Source organism: Oncorhynchus tshawytscha, linkage group LG13 (genome assembly GCF_018296145.1).
Source record: "Oncorhynchus tshawytscha isolate Ot180627B linkage group LG13, Otsh_v2.0, whole genome shotgun sequence".
NCBI lineage: Eukaryota > Metazoa > Chordata > Actinopteri > Salmoniformes > Salmonidae > Oncorhynchus > Oncorhynchus tshawytscha.
This window is the reverse complement of record NC_056441.1, coordinates 61,223,098-61,240,162: the sequence shown is the minus strand read 5'-3', so window position 1 is coordinate 61,240,162 and position 17,065 is coordinate 61,223,098. Positions and strand designations below refer to the sequence as shown.

The 17,065-nt window shown below is 44.5% G+C and overlaps 1 protein-coding gene across 1 annotated transcript in view; it reads left to right on the top strand.

The window, feature by feature from the left end:
* Positions 1-17,065, top strand: part of LOC112266105 (neurobeachin a) — a 255,505-nt gene that overhangs the window by 68,434 nt on the left and 170,006 nt on the right. The window contains exons 32-34 of the mRNA XM_042296092.1: positions 4,257-4,321; positions 6,840-6,948; positions 11,384-11,550. Of these exons, the coding sequence (XP_042152026.1) occupies positions 4,257-4,321; positions 6,840-6,948; positions 11,384-11,550 (341 nt within the window). The remainder of the gene's footprint in view (positions 1-4,256; positions 4,322-6,839; positions 6,949-11,383; positions 11,551-17,065) is intronic.

Below are 17,065 nucleotides of genomic sequence, written 5' to 3'. Positions count from 1 at the left end.
ATCAGTCATCTAGTGTATATATAAACCATTGGTTAAGTCTTTTACATCTCAACGGGTCACAGTCCCAATGTAGCAGTAAGAACAGAATCGGAGATAGTTAACATACCTTCTGTCTGCAGGGCCAGTCAGTGAGTCCATAAGGAAGATATTAGGTGGTGCCTCTCTCGCTAAGTATCCAGTCTGCAGGGATGGAGGCTGCAGTAGGAGGTGCAGAGCCCAGAGCTTGTGTGTAACAAGCCATTTAAAATTACGAAATTCAGGAACCCTGAACCAATAGGATCATCTTCATAGGTGAAGCACTCCCAGACACCACAGATTATCAGCTTTTCTTATCTGAGCTCCTGAGCCGCGCCCATTACCCTGGCTGCTGGTCAGCCCATAGCTAAATATTCTGGGTTCTGTTGCAGGTCAGACCATAACCAGGGGTTTTGCACGTCAGCCCATAGACAGAGGTTTTGCACGTCAGCCCATATCCAGAGGTTCTGCAGGTCAGCCCATATCCAGAGGTTCTGCAGGTCAGCCCATATCCAGAGGTTCTGCAGGTCAGCCCATATCCAGAGGTTCTGCAGGTCAGCCCGTCAGATCCCATACATTCCCATGCATCTGTTATTAGAAGGCTGAGATTAAGGAACATTCCTCTCTCTCTATTCACACAACTGCCCGAGCCTTGCAGTAGTGAATCCCGCTGTTACTGCTGTTCTTTTGAAGTTTCTGAGGGAATGTTCCCTGAGTCTTGCTCTCTCTTCTGTCTGTCTTTCTGGAGGCTAACCTATCACTGTGGCTCTGGGATGTCTACCTTCTCTTCCTACCTCCTGGATTTACTGAGGGCTGGGAGTGTCAGCGAGCCGTATACCCCCCTCAGAGTCCCCCCCATTCCCCCACCCATGACACAGATAGTATTACTGTGGCTCCAATAGTTCCTGTCATTAGGGACTCCTGGGATGAAACCCAGCCTGAGATATCGACCCGTCAACAAAGCTGAAAGTGGATATGCTGGCCTGAGATGGAACCACAGCTAGCTTTATCCAGCAGCACTGGCAGGGATGAGCACAGTGGAACTTGTTAATCCTGATCTGATTCCATCAGTAGTGACTTTCCTGTATGGGGCTAGGACAAGGCTGTATGGGGCTAGGACATGGCTGTATGGGGCTAGGACACGGCTGTATGGGGCTAGGACACGGCTGTATGGGGCTAGGACACGGCTGTATGGGGCTAGGACACGGCTGTATGGGGCTAGGACACGGCTATATGGGGCTAGGACACTGCTGTATGAGGCTAGGACACTGCTGTATGGGGCTAGGACACAGCTGTATGGGGCAAGGACAAGGCTGTATGTGGCTTGGGCAGAGACTGGGGCTAAATGGGGCTAGGACACGGTTGTATGGGGCTGGGGTTGTATGGGGCTCGGATAGGCAGCACACTCTGTGTATCTCTTCACAGACGGCCTGGTGAATGAGAAGGTCAAAGAGCTTTGTTTCTTGTAACAGCTTAAACACACAGATGATCTGCAGTGGATCCTGGGAGATTTACTGACAGAGAGCCTCCAGATGTGGAGAGCAGAGCAGATAAAAGACTTCAGCCTGGATTGAGATACCTCAATACTGCTGTCTGCCTGACGCCTACTGACGTTTGGGAGTATGGACGGCTGCAGATGAACAAGAGGCTTGTGTGTAACAAACAATTTAAAATTCTGAAATTCAGGAACCCTGGACCAATAGGATAATCTTCATAGGTGAAACACTCCCAGACACCACAGATTATCAGCTTTTCTTATCTGAGCTCCTGAGCCGTGCCCATTACCCTGGCTGCAGGTCAGCCCATAGCTAAATATTCTGGGTTCTGTTGCAGGTCAGACCATCACCAGAGGTTCTGCGGGTCAGCACATAACCAGAGGTTCTGCAGGTCAGCCCATAGCTAAATATTCTGGGTTCTGTTGCAGGTTAGACCATCACCAGGGGTTCTGCAGGTCAGCCCATAGACTGAGGTTCTGCAGGTCAGCCCATAGACTGAGGTTCTGCAGGTCAGCCCATAGACTGAGGTTCTGCAAGTCAGCCCATAGACAGAGGTTCTGCAGGTCAGCCCATAGACAGAGGTTCTGCAGGTCAGTCCATAGACAGAGGTTCTGCAGGTCAGCCCATAGACAGAGGTTCTGGGTTCTGTTTCTCTGCCTCTACATGAAGGATCATGTTACTTCCTCCTGGAGTAGCATGTCAGGCCTAATTCCATTCAAACAGGCAATAATGGGCTTTCCCCAAATCCCTGCAGTCACAGCCCAGCCCCTTTGGAGCCCTGCTGCTCAGAAAAAAACTCAAGGGAAGAAAACATCTGAAGCTCCATCCCACTGTAACGGTAACTAGAGATTTTACTGTACTGTAACTCAGTTAGACAAGATAGAAGATCCCATCGGTTCAGAGTTTTTCCCCCTCCTACCTGATGTCCCTTTCCTGGCGCTGCATGAGACACATCTGCTTTGATTTCCGTATATATTTTTGTCACGTGAGTGCAGTACGAGCAGATCCTCAGAAGACGGGCCGAACATGAGCCCTGTTCAAATCAGTAACAGCGGATGATGTAGCAGAGAGAGAGACAGAGAGAGAGAGATAGAGGTCAGGAGAAAAGATGTGGAGACCAGATGCCCAGCATATCAGCACCGTTTCTCTCACCGTAATGTAATGTGAGGTGGAACTGTGTTCTCTAGCCTGGTGCAGTCTGTCCCACACTGCAGGAACTATGGAACTAACATGCTACCATACACTATTTAGACAATGGCAATCTGCATTCACAAATGTTTATCCTGAAATCCTTTGGATTTTGCATCGCAAACAATGTTTGCTTTTCTGCTACACATAACTAAAGAGCCTCACCCTCTGTTCCAAAAGGCGGTGTGGAACTACAGAGATGTTCTTACTGTTTCTGAGATGCAGAATCAAATGTGTTAGCCTCTTCTATGCATGAGATTCAGTTGGTTTTATACCTGACACTTGGATAGCATTGAAAACTGGGAAATTTTTCCTCTTTGAAATTTATTTTCTTTTTTTTCTCTTTGTATTTTGAACTGTGGCCTGTGTTTTCCCTTCCATTTGCTCCTCAGTGAGTGAGCAGAGAGCCCAGAATCCCACAGTGCAAGGCCCTCTCCTCTCCGCTCCCAAACGGCTTTTTAATCATTCCCAGACAGGGTAGTGATGGTACTGGGGAGAGGGTGGGGGGTGCTGTGGCCTTGGGGCCGTAGCCGCTCTAGGCTCAGTAGATGGCTCCCCTCTCCTCAGTCATCTGTCAGTGTGCGGACGGAGGAAATGGCTGTATTTAAGGCAGAGGATACAGTTTCATCCCCGATTACATCTCTCCTGTGTTTACCGATCTGTTCACAGAGGAAGATCTCGTCCCGAATGCCACCCTATTCCCTATTTAGTGCACTACTTTTGACCAGGGCCCATAGGGCTTTCCGCAAAAGTAGTGCACATGTTGCCATTTGGGATGCATCCGAAGAGAGCAGGCACACTCACACATGCAGGGCAGAGATTCAGCTTTTAATAGCCAGCGCATCTCTTTGAAAGGATTCAATGACCTTAATGCCTTCTTTGTTTTGTTACTTCAATTAGAAAAAATCGAATGTGCGATGTCCATTTGAATTGCAACGGAGACTGGCCTTGCAGAGAGATCCATGTGTTTCTCAGAGACTCTGTCGCTTTTTATTGCATTAAAGGGGCGGATTTTATTGTACAGGTTTTTTCGTTTTGGAAATGTTTTTTTTTTGGTTTGTGAAGCTTTCGTGGCAAAGTGTTCCATAATTGTTGTTTTATTACTACGTTATTGTTACTTTATTGCCTCCATGTGATTTTTATTGAAAATTAGCCCATTGATATGTTTTTATAGCCATCGCCTAGTAGCGCTGATTAGAATGTAATGAGCTCTGGGCTTTTACGTCTTGAACTGTTTACAGACTGTGTTTGAATAGCAAAAGCGACATCAGACAGCCCTGTTTCATTCTGTGGCAGAGGGGTAAGTATTTGAAGTAGGTGGTGTTAGTACACATGCAAGCTATCAGAGAGTAATATAGTATTCTAATCCAAGTCAAAAAGTTTTCGCCAAAACTGAATCTCTCCAGCGTCTTGAAAAGGTCACCACACTTAACTTTGTGGAAGGCTTTGTCTGACATACAGCCATGGAGCCAGTATAAACAACTAACTATCCAACATTCCTCCTCTCCGCTCCTCTTTCTATCTTCCTCTCCTCTTCTTCTCTTCCTTCTGTCTCAGGAGTGGCAGAACTCGATCCAGAAAAATGCCGGCCTCGCCTTCATCGAGCTCATCAACGAGGGAAGGTATGTATCATATTCAGACACACACACACCATATGTCTTCCTATCCTTGTGGGGTCCTAAAATGTATTTCCATTCTAGATCCTATTTTCCCTAAACCTAACCCCTAACCCTAATTGTAACCCTAACCCCTAAGCTTAAAATAGCCTTTGTCCTCGTGGGGACATGGGAAATGTCCTCACGAGGGAGATAGTTCCTTGCTTTACTATCCTTGTGAGGACTTTTGTGGATTTCTGATACACACACACACACACACACACACACCAGCTCTGAACAGGTTGTTAGGTCCAGTGGCAGCAATAGATTAGCAGTAAGCTGCTGGCCCCTAGAGCGTGGGGTGCTGTACTGTATCATGTAAGAATTTTTGTGCTCTATAGGGGTTAAGGTAAATAAGATTGGTGTGACAGAGTGATGTAACAATATCAACACAATAGTGTTTCCCCTCTATCTGTGTGTTCCCCACCCCTCTATGTGAGTGTAGCAGGCTCAGATCAGGCAGGGTGTTATAGAACAGATCAGCCTCCAACTCCATCTGGTGACCCATCTGTGTAACCCTCTTACATCTAAACTGCCCAGCTCCAGCCCTATACCCCAGCTATACCCCAGTGCAACCTCACTGTTCCCAACCCAGCACAGTCTTAGCCTTCTCAGGCACCTCCTGTCCGGCCTCTTTATCCAGGCCCCCTGTCCGGCCTGGATAAAGAGCCTTACTCAGTGGGGGCCACTCTGCCACTCTGCTGCACGGCTACTCTATCACTCTACTGCTCTGTCACGTGGTGCTGTCCAGGGTGCTGCTGGCAGATCTCATTTCTCCTGCATCTGAGCTGCGTCCCAAATAGCACCCTATTACCTATGTAGTATGTAGTGTGTAGTGCTGAGCGAATAGTTATTTTTGAGGTTGTTTTGGTTCGATTATTAAACTATTTTTAATTTGGTTTCAATAAATAAATAAAAAACATGCACAATGCGCTATGTGTGTTGAATGCTGTAACAACACAGAATAAAACAATTAATAAAAGTCCCATGATGGAAGTGACTGCCCATTACTCCTTATCACTTAATAATAATTTATTCAAATTATTTACTTTAACATATTTCAGTTGTTGTGTATTTTACATTTGTTTTATTTGATTACTTATTTATTTCCTTCCAAGTCATAATCAGCTGCTGTTTATGCTGTCTGACAAAATCGCAATTTTAGTTTGTTCTAAGTAAATAAGGCATACTTTTATGACTGCTGAATACCAACTATCATTCACTTAGATTGTGTATTTTCAGGAAGCAACTGCTCTCTAATCCCTCTCCATCGTGCATTCTTCTCTCCCTATCCATGTCTGCCCACACTAACCTAACGTAGCAGGCTTAAAATAAACACACAGACCAGACAAATAGGCACGCAATGGATTATGGTCGTTGTAGTTAATTATCACGTTTTCTGCGCTGAACTATGTAGAATATTGGCCTGTTGGAAACAACAACTCCCTACTACATCGCACAGTTCGAGCTTGATTTGATTTATCTCTAGAGAATTTGCGCAATGTGCTCATTGAGCTCACAGAAAGAAGCAGAACTAAATGAAATTCAAATAATTTAACCAATGTCAGTCAATTAGTTGTTTAACAGAAATTCCAGTTAATCGCTCAGCACTAGTAGTGCACTATATAGGGAATAGGGTGCCATTTGGGACGGAGACCTGCTATCTCTAAACAACCAGCATACCAGCCAGCTGCAGTCCTCTGAACTATAATCAACCAGCTAACCAACCAGCTGCAGTCCTCTGAACTATAATCAACCAGCGAACCAACCTGTCCTGTAGAGCTCTCTAACCTATCAGCTAACTAACCAGCTAACCAAATAACTACAATCCTAGTTTAGAACACTAACATCTAAATAAGAGGAGATAAAGAATTGTTCAGAACTCAGAGTGTAGTTGTAGTTTAAAGCTTGTTGACACTAGTATGATGAATGCAGTTCTGAGGCCTCTCCCTGAGACAAAGGATGCTTCCCAAATAGCATAGTACACTAGTACACTACATTTAACCAGGGCTCTATAATGGAAATAGGTTGCCATTTGTGATGCAGAAAGAGGGTATCAGAAGCCTTGTAATTGAAACAAAGCAGACCTAATTTGGTGTAAAATGGCATAAAATCTCCACATAGTAGCCTGGCTGTTTTCGATTATTAAAAAGATTGAAGCGATGGTAGAAGCAGGTGGAGTGTACACCAGGGAGGCTGAGGAGTCAGTCATGGGAGGAGAGGAGGCAATCAGGGCCAGAGACGACAGGGAGAGATGGAGATGAGGTTGGAGGGTCAGAAGGGAGGGGTTTGTGTGTCTGTCTATATTTCTGTGTGTTCCAGGTTGTTGTGTCATGCTAGGAAGGACCACATCATTGTGTTGACTGACTGACTGTCTAGTATTCTGTCTTTCTGTCTGTCTGTTCCATGATTCTGTGTCATGCTATTAAGGACCGCATACTTTGTGTTGACTGACTGACTGCCTAGAGTTCTGTATCTGTTCCAGATTGCTGTGTCATGCTATGAAGGACCACATCGTGCGTGTTGCCAACGAGGCAGAGTTCATCCTCAACAGACAGAGAGCAGAAGACGTCCATAAACACGCTGAGTTTGAGGTACAGTACCTAATCTAACCTAGTCAACTGACTTACAGCAGCCTCGCCAGTCCTTGCTCTGGAGTGACTGACTTCAGTGGTGCATCCCAAATGACACCCTGTTCCCTACATAGTGCACTAATTTTGACCAGGGCCCATAGAAATAGAGTGGCATTTGGGAGCCATCCCGGGTCTGTGAGAGAATAGTGCTGGATTAGCAGCAGCTCAGGACTCCTGTAGTCCCTGTGTCTCTCCAGGAGGATTATGGCCCTATCATTAGGCCACTCTAAGGGATTATAATAACCAGCCTGCTAGCAATATTAGTAAGCAGACTAAATGATACGCCAGCTTCATTCATATCTGGTCTTTATTAACTTTAAGCCCGTCCAACAGTGTAATGAGTCTACCCCAGAGACGGTACTTACCCCACATATCAAACACACTGCCTGTTCTCACTACAAAGCATCAGAACACCAACACTCTCATTATTGATTTCTGTAGGAATTAGAGGTCGTCTGCAGTAATTAGACAGTATCTGCATGCCAAATGGCACCCTATTTTCTTTATAGTGCGCTACTTTTTTATCAGGACCCAATAGTCTCTGGGCAAACGTAGTGCACCATATAGGGAATAGGGTTCTGTTTGGGGCGCAGAGTGTCTTTAGTAATGCCAATTTCTGTGTCTAATGAATTCTTTATTAAATGGAAGGAAGCCTGAGAAGGAAAGGAGAAAGGAGCAGTTTTCTGAACTCAGGGAGATGCTCAGTTTAGAGGAATGTCATGCCTCTTTTAGACAGCAGGTAGAGCTGCTCTCCCTCACTCTCTCTCTCTCTCTCTCTCTCTCTCTCTCTCTCTATATATACATACATACATACATACATACATACATACATACATACATACATACATACATACATACATACATACATACATACATACATACATACATACATACATACATACAGTGGGGCAAAAAAGTATTTGTGCAAGTTCTCCCACTTTAAATGATGAGAGAGGCCTGTAATTTTCATCATAGGTACACTTCAACTATGACAGACAAAATGAGAAAAAAAATGCAGAAAATCACATTGTAGGATTTTTAATGATTTTATTTACAAATGATGGTGGAAAATAAGTATTTGGTCAATAACAAAAGTTTATCTCAATACTTTGTTATATACCCTTTGTTGGCAATGACAGAGGTCAATCGTTTTCTGTAAGTCTTCACAAGGTTTTCACACACTGTTGCTGGTATTTTGGCCCATTCCTCCATGCAGATCTCCTCTAGAACAGTGATGTTTTGGGGCTGTTGCTGGGCAACATGGACTTTCAACTCCCTCCAAAGATTTTCTATGGGGTTGAGATCTGGAGACTGGCTAGGCCACTCCAGGACCTTGAAATACTTCTTACGAAGCCACTCCGTCGTTGCCCGGGCGGTGTGTTTGGGATCATTGTCATGCTGAAAGACCCAGCCACGTTTCATCTTCAATGTCCTTGCTGATGGAAGGAGGTTTTCACTCAAAATCTCACGATACATGGCCCCGTTCATTCTTTCCTTTACACGGATCAGTCGTCCTGGTCCCTTTGCAGAAAAACAGCCCCAAAGCATGATGTTTCCACCCCCATGCTTCACAGTAGGTATGGTGTTCTTTGGATGCAACTCAGCATTCTTTGTCCTCCAAACACAACGAGTTTTTACCAAAAAGTTATATTTTGGTTTCATCTGACCATATGACATTCTCCCAATCTTCTTCTGGATCATCCAAATGCTCTCTAGCAAACTTCAGATGGGCCTGGATATGTACTGGCTTAAGCAGGGGGACACGTCTGGCACTGCAGGATTTGAGTCCCTGGCGGCATAGTGTGTTACTGATGGTAGGCTTTGTTACTTTGGTCCCAGCTCTCTGCAGGTCATCCACTAGGTCCCCCCGTGTGGTTCTGGGATTTTTGCTCACCGTTCTTGTGATCATTTTGACCCCGCGGGGTGAGATCTTGCGTGGAGCCCCAGATCAAGGGAGATTATCAGTGGTCTTGTATGTCTTCCATTTCCTAATAATTGCTCCCACTGTTCATTTCTTCAAACCAAGCTGCTTACCTATTGCAGATTCAGTCTTCACAGCCTGGTGAAGGTCTACAATTTTGTTTTTGGTGTCCTTTGACAGCTCTTTGGTCTTGGCCATAGTGGAGTTTGGAGTGCAACTGTTTGAGGTTGTGGACAGGTGTCTTTTATACTGATAACAAGTTCAAACAGGTGCCATTAATACAGGTAACGAATGGAGGACAGAGGAGCCTCTTAAAGAAGAAGTTACAGGTCTGTGAGAGCCAGAAATCTTGCTTGTTTGTAGGTGACCAAATACTTATTTTCCACCATAATTTGCAAATAAATTCATAAAAAATCCTTCAATGTGATTTTCTGGATTTTTTTTCTCATTTTGTCTGTCATAGTTGAAGTGTACCTATGATGAAAATTACAGGCCTCTCATCTTTTTAAGTGGGAGAACTTGCACAATTGGTGGCTGACTAAATACTTTTTGCCCCACTGTATGTGTATATATATATATATATATATATATATATATATATCCTTCTCACTTTCTTTAATTATCATCAAGAAAAGGTAGGGAGTGGGATGACACAATGTTGCTAGTCATATTGGAAGTGTCTTACCCAAGTACACAAACGCACGCATGAACGCACGCACGCACACACACACACACACAGACCCTTCTTCTACCTTTGTTAGTAGCTTGTACATGTGAGGAGTGATGGGTTTCTTATCTTGGGGCAGCAGCCTTCCTCAAGCAGCTGTTAGATATCCTGTAGTCCTCTGCTAGAGGCTCCTTGACCTGCAAGATCAACTGGAGGAGACGGATAGATATGCAATGTCACCAGTAGCGAGGGAGGCTGCATCTCAAATGACACCCTATTCCCTGTACAGTGCACTACTTCTGACCAGGGCCCATAGGGTGCCATTTGAGAAACACCCAGAGATTACCTGGCCCTCATCCCTCCTCTGGCCTCATCCCTTCTGTCTGACAACTCTAGACAGTCTACACTTTTCATCCAGCCATGTCTCTACTTTATTACCCCTCAAAACCCCTCCCACACTCTACCCTCTATCCCCAGACAGACATTTTTACATTAGGTTGGTGTCAGGGCAGCAGCCTCATATCCTGTTAAGTGATAAATAAGGTTTGATATTTGTCACAGCGTCACATAGTAACGTGAGATGACAAGCAGAGATTGAGTTATCTGCCATTTGAAGAATATGTTGAGGCATAATATCCGACACAATTCAAATATAGGGCCGGAAATTCAATTCACTTCCAGCTTCTGTTAGCAAATTAGATTGAGTATATGAGCAGGAAGGAGCAGCCCCGTGGCGATGCAGCAAGACAATCTTATTTTAGCAGGGAGAAGATGAAGTCAGATCCTGATCGGCTCCTCTAGAATCCAGATGACCTTTTTAGATGCTTCTACATTGCCTGTAGGAGAGCACTGGGTGAGTCCCACTCTATTCCATATATAGTGCACTACTTTTTACCATAGCCATATGGGTCCTGGTTAAAACGGGTGTACTATAAAGGGAATAGAGTGCCGTTTGGTACGAAGGCACTGACTCCACTTCAACATAACACATCAACGCATCACACAAATGATAATTTATACATGTAGGCTACAGTACAGGCTACTTCTCTTTGTTATCCAACCTGCCCTTCATCCACAGACACAGTTTAGTTTCATATAGGGACAGATTGTTTATAATGACCCCTATGTAAACAGATGGGATTAAAGCTTTCTAACAGACAAATTCCTCTCTTTTTCTCCATGTGAAACAAAGGACATTAGCAGACGGCAACAGTGTTTAAATCCCTCTTCACTAACATGTCCCCTGCTGATGTAGTGGAGTAGAGATTGGCTCTGTTAACCTTAACAGCACAGGCTATAATATCTACTCACACGTGCACACAAACACACACAAACACACACTATAATATCCTCTGTGGATCTATTGAATGGTTTTCATTTCTTTTCCCTCACCACACTCTTTGCGTAGCTTCCTAGCAGGACACACACATCATTAACATGTTTGAATGCAGTATCTTATTTCGCAGGAATGCAATGGAGGAAACACAAGGACATATTAATACAAACATAACATAGCCATGCTAGCACCATGCTAACACCAGACAGACAGTTATATTTGACAGATACCTTTCAAGACACTCAAGGACACCTTACTTTAAAAGTACATACAATCAAAGTGCAAGTCATATCAAATCCTAGTGATGGATACTGTCCGGTTTTAGCATAATGTTAACAACTAGCATGGTGTTGGCATTTTGTTAGCAGGGTGTTAGCATAATGTTAATGCTTAGCATGGTTAGCATTTTGTTAGCATGGCATTAGCATGGCTATGTTTATAATAAAATGGCTCCTTGTGTTCCCTCCATCAGTCTAACTGTGCCCAGTACACTGCTGATCGGAGGGAGGAGGAGAAGATGTGTGATCACCTGATCAGCGCTGCCAAGCACAGAGACCATGTGACTGCCAACCAGCTTAAACAGAAGATACTCAACATCCTCACCAATAAGCATGGAGCCTGGGGCAGCCTGGCACAGAGGTAAGACCCAGGGCTACGGTATAGAGCTGGGGCTGAAGGATAAGCTTTGGGCTGTGGTATAGGGCTGGGGCTGAAGGATAGGCTTTGGGCTAGGGTATAGGATTTGGGCTGAAGGATAGGCCTTGAGCTGGGGTATATGGCTGGGGCTGAAGGATAGGCCTCACCAACAAACACAGAGCCTGGAGCAGCCTGGCAGCTTGGCACAGAACTACTGACTGGGACTGGGTCTGGTGAAAGGTTTAGGGCTGGGGCTACCTGGAGCTGGGCTGGCCCAAAGGCCAAGCTAAGGCTAGGCTGGATAGTAGAACTCCCATTATTAGCTGTACTGTACAATTAGTGTAGTACTGGGAAGGAAGGACCACCAGCTAATGTTATTTACCCAGCATCCACCAGGATCACATTTACATGGAGATGATCGTGGACTACAGGAAAAGGAGGGCCGAGCACGCCCCCATTCTCATCGACGGGCTGTTGTGGAACAGGTTGAGAGCCTCAAGTTCCTTGGTGTTCACATCACCAACAAACTATCATGATCCAAACACACCAAGACAGTCGTGAATCGGGCACGACAATGCCTTTTCCCTCTTAGGAGACTGAAATATTTGGCATGGGTTCTCAAATCCTCAAAAAGTTATACAGCTGCACCATCGAGAGCATCCTGACTGGTTGCACTTCAGAGGGTAGTGCGTATGGCCAAGCTTCCTGCTATCCAGGATCTCTATACCAGGCAGTGTCAGAGGAAGGACCAAAAATTGCCAAAGACTCCAGCCACCCTACTCATAGACTGTTCTCTCTGCTACCTCACGGTAAGTGGTACCGCAGTGCCACGTCTAGGTCCAAAAGGCTTCTGAACAGCTTCTAACCCCAAGCCATAAGACTGCTGAACAGCTTCTAACCCCAAGCCATAAGACTGCTGAACAGCTTCTAACCCCAACCATAAGACTGCTGAACAGCTAATCAAATGGTACCTGGACTATTTGCTTTGCCCCTCCCCCCCTCTTTTTTTATGCTGCTGCTACTCGCTGTTTACTATCTATTATCTATACATAGTCATTTTACCCCCACCTACATGTACATATTACCTAAATTATCTCGACTAACCTGTACTCCCGCACATTGACTCTGTACCGGTACCCCCTTTATATAGCCTCGTTATTGTAATTTTATTCTTGGTCTTTTATTTTTACCTTAGTTTATTTAGTAAATATTTTTTCTTAACTCTGCATTGTTGGTTAAGGGCTTGTAAGTAAGCCATTTCATGGTGAGAGTTAAAATTCTTGTATTTGGCGCATGTGACAAATACAATTTGATTTGATGTTGATCAGGGACCAGGTCAACTAACTCAATAACAGACAAAGAGACTGAACCCCCCTCGGGACCGACCACCGGTCAAACAGACTTGGGGTGGGGTTGGGGGGGAGGTGTGTGTGTGTGTGTGTGTGTGTGTAGAGTGTTGTAGAGTCTCTCAGCAACCCTCTCAGTCACACAGCAGAACACCTGGTGGTGGTTGGTGGTCAGAGTCATTCCCTCCACACCTCTCCCCTGGGCCTTGAAAACTACAGATCCTTGGAGCCTTAGCTCTGCTTCCCACCACACACACACACACACACACACACTCTGGTTGAAGGGGGCCAGTGCTGAATAGTGATGCTATGGATGCTTAAACCACCAATCTGAGCAGTGTCCATTTGTCCAACTACGTGGAAAATCCTCTAAAGTTGAATTAGGCGTACGACAAGGTTTTGTTCTTAGACCCCGACTACTGTTCGCTCTATGTTTCCCCCTGTTACTGTCACGACGACACATGACATGCATGTTCGTTGGGATGTTGATGACATTGGCCATGATCTGTTAGGAAGCTCCTTATAAAACAAGCTTTTATACCAGGCAAGTATGTTAGGAACAAATTCTGTATTCACAATGACGACCTGGCGAGTGCAGCAAAGGTCCTGTCAAATGTTGCCTTCCTTACAGAAAGAACTCTTTCAGTAATTGACTACCCTCACTGAAACAGTAGCTTGGCTTTCCTTATTGGATTTTGAAAATGCAATACAGATGGTTAAATATGTTCACGGACATACAGATGGTTAGCTATGTTCATTAAGGGGATGTTGTTTACTCACATCGATAGAAAACACATCTGGATCATGTTTTGAGGGCTTTAGGAATTCTGCTGTGTTGTCAGATGTTTGTTGAAAAAATACAATAAACCTTCATTTAGTTTGTAAGGAGATTTCAATTGATTGAATTGAATGATTTGAGGAGTGTTTTAATGACTGCTGATACTCTCCATGGGTTGTGTGGCGTATAGATTTAGTGATTTATACATGCATCATCCCACCTGACAAACACAGTCCTGGAAACAGATGCAATTACCTCAGAAAGATGCACATTTACCATCATTGGACCATTCATCTATGAGTAATTCTGACTCCCAAATGGCTCTCTTTTCCCTATACTGTATAGTGCACTACTCCTGACCAGAGCCCTATTTCCCCATGCAGCTGTACCTTACATATTGCACTACTTTTAACCAGAGTAGACAACCCGAATAGGGAAAAAGGTGCCGTTTGGATGCAAACTATAGTACAGATTGAATTACAGCTGGAATGTTATTATAATAATATAGATATCCTTACCTACAGTAGTTCATGCAACTAAATGCCTTACTTCACCCTCTTACCAGATGTTGGAGCATTGTGTATATATTTGCACACACACAGTATGTTTGATTATATGCCATGCAGTTCTGATAGAGAAATTCATAAAACAGACCAAACAGGCGTATAAGTAAAGTAACCTTGGCAAAACATAGAAGATTGAATTGCGGGCTGCTACTGTAGATTTACGTATTCAAATATTTATAGAATTTCTCTCCGGGGATAGCATTAGTATTGGAACAAAAGGTTGCTGAGCGGGGGAGCATTGTAAATGATACTGCAAAACCTCCAACAAATACCCATTTAATGGTGACCTGCTGGAGAAGAAAAATGCTGCAATATGTTCATGAGCTCAGGGCAGTGTAGCAGCTCAGCCTTGTTCAATGCTACATTAACTTTTGCTGCTCTTGTAAAATAGAAAACCCTCCAGCATTCTGAAAGCGCTGTGTGTAATTTGTGACGCTGGTTGAAAGAGTGTGTGTGCGTGAGTAGGTGTGAATGCTTGCCTGCACAGAGATTGTTTTTACTTTAACCCTAACTCCTGACGGGAGACTAGCCAGAGGATATTGATCTGTGTTGAGCAGTTTAGCAACAGAATTCTATATTTAATATACTCACCCAGGTTAAACTACAGCTAATGACTATAGTGCACATTTTATTGAAGGTTTTTACACAACTATAGTATTTTGAATTCGTAGACACCATTATGATCGTAACTCTTTGTGACGAGGAGACACTGCACATGGACGGAAAGCCAATGGGTGCATCCCAAATGGTACCCTATTCCCTGGTCTAAATTAGTGCACCACATAGAGAATAGGATGCCATTTGGGATACATACATAGTCTCTCTGCGATCATATAACCTATTATAAGAATTAACCAGATGAGCCCAGGAGATGGTAGGGCTGTGTTATGGCAGTGTGATCAGCCCAGGAGATGGTAGGGCTGTGTTATGGCAGTGTGATCAGCCCAGGAGATGGTAGGGCTGTGTTATGGCAGTGTGATCAGCCCAGGAGGTGGTAGGGCTGTGTTATGGCAGTGTGATCAGCCCAGGAGGTGGTAGGGCTGTGTTAAACAAGGCAGTGGGATCAGCCCAGGAGGTGGTAGGGCTGTGTTAAGGCAGTGGGATCAGCCCAGGAGATGGTAGGGCTGTGTTAAGGCAGTTTGATCAGCCTAGTAGGCTGTTGGATCATACTTTCTGCTTGCCTGATGATGAATGTGCAGTGTATTGAGTCGACATCACAAAATCAATAGTGTTCAAATTGAAACAGTATAGGGTTGTATTGATCTGCTGTGCTAAATCACAACGAGAAGCCTTTGATGCAGCTCTGAGACAGCTCCCCTCCTCCTTCTTCACCCCTCCCTCCCTCCTCACCCCTCTTTCCCTCTTCCTCCTCTCCTCCCTCTCTCCCCCTCCTCCCATCACGGCACCCATTCAGTTTGAGCTTCACACTGATAAATCAAGTTGAAAATTGGATGTTAGAATTTTCTCCAGTGAGAGACTGATTTTCTCTGGCCCCTCCTCCCTCTGCTGCGACCCCCTGACCCCTGTCACTGGATTATAAAGTTCAGCATTGTCAAGAGAAAGGAGACGTCAAGGCAAGGCTGATTAATTAATTCTAGAATATTACACAGTGTCTTTAACTTCCAGTCTTAAACTATGATAATAACCATCCTTGAAGACAAGGCCAGTTTGTATTTATCCTCTTATTTACTGTTGTGAATGTCAATATCGTTTCTACTCTGTTTTCTGTTATAGTAATAGTATAATATGTTGGCTTTGTTTTTATAGTTCTCATGAAATGGAACTATAAAACCTTTCACTCAGTCACATCTACCTCTGATCTACCTGCATTCTGCGAACTATCTTTTGACACATGCATTTATTCAAGTTTGATACATATTGGGTTGCGTTGGTTAGAGTGTTGGACTTGTAACCAAAAGATTGCAAGATCGAATCCCCGAGCTGACAAGGTAGAAATCTGTTGTTCTGCCTCTGAACAAGGCAGTTAACCCACTGTTCCTAGGCCGTCATTGAAAATAAGAATTGGTTCTTAACTGACTTGACAAATTAAATAAAGGTAAAAAAATAAAAATAAGTGAGTAGTCTGCATCTCCATTGACACTAAAGACCTCCCCTGTCCACCACTGTCTGCATCCCAAAAGGCACCCTGTTCCCTATATAGTGCACTAACTTTGACCAGAGCCCTGTGAACCATGGTAAAATATATTACACTATATAGGGAATAGGGTGCCATTTCAGATGCAACCCAGGCATTCCAACATGTTCCAACATGGCCGTCTTAACAGGATGTAGAGCAGGTGGAAGCAGACAGACAGACATACAGACACAGACAGGACGTCCTTTGTTCCAAGGTGTCACTGTTGACATCAGTAGCTGCCTAAATCCCCCCACCCCCCTCTACAGACCTTAACCCAACCTGGCTGAGCTATCGATTGTCAACATTGCAACATTGCTCCTGTATAATTACTTTTTCGGTAGCGGAAGGAATGGAGGAGAGAGCGGTGGCATATATTGATCCTTGGTGAGGGGAGTGGAACGGGCGTTTCCCTTGACTAACAGAGAGTTTCATCTCTCAGTCTCTGATGAATGGCAACACTTTGCCTGTGGATAATAACTTAGTGATGGAATGGACCCTTCAGTCACTGGCTGCCTGGCTAAGCACTCCGCTGTCTCGCCTCGCCGGGTTATCCATTCTAATAGCAGCTCTGACGAGGAGGAGAGGAAAGATTGTGGGGGGGAGTAGATCAAGGTCTCTCTGGGTCCTGTGTGAAGGTATATGGAGGACCAGTGAATATGATCCTGCTGGACATGATGGTTCATTTAGAAAA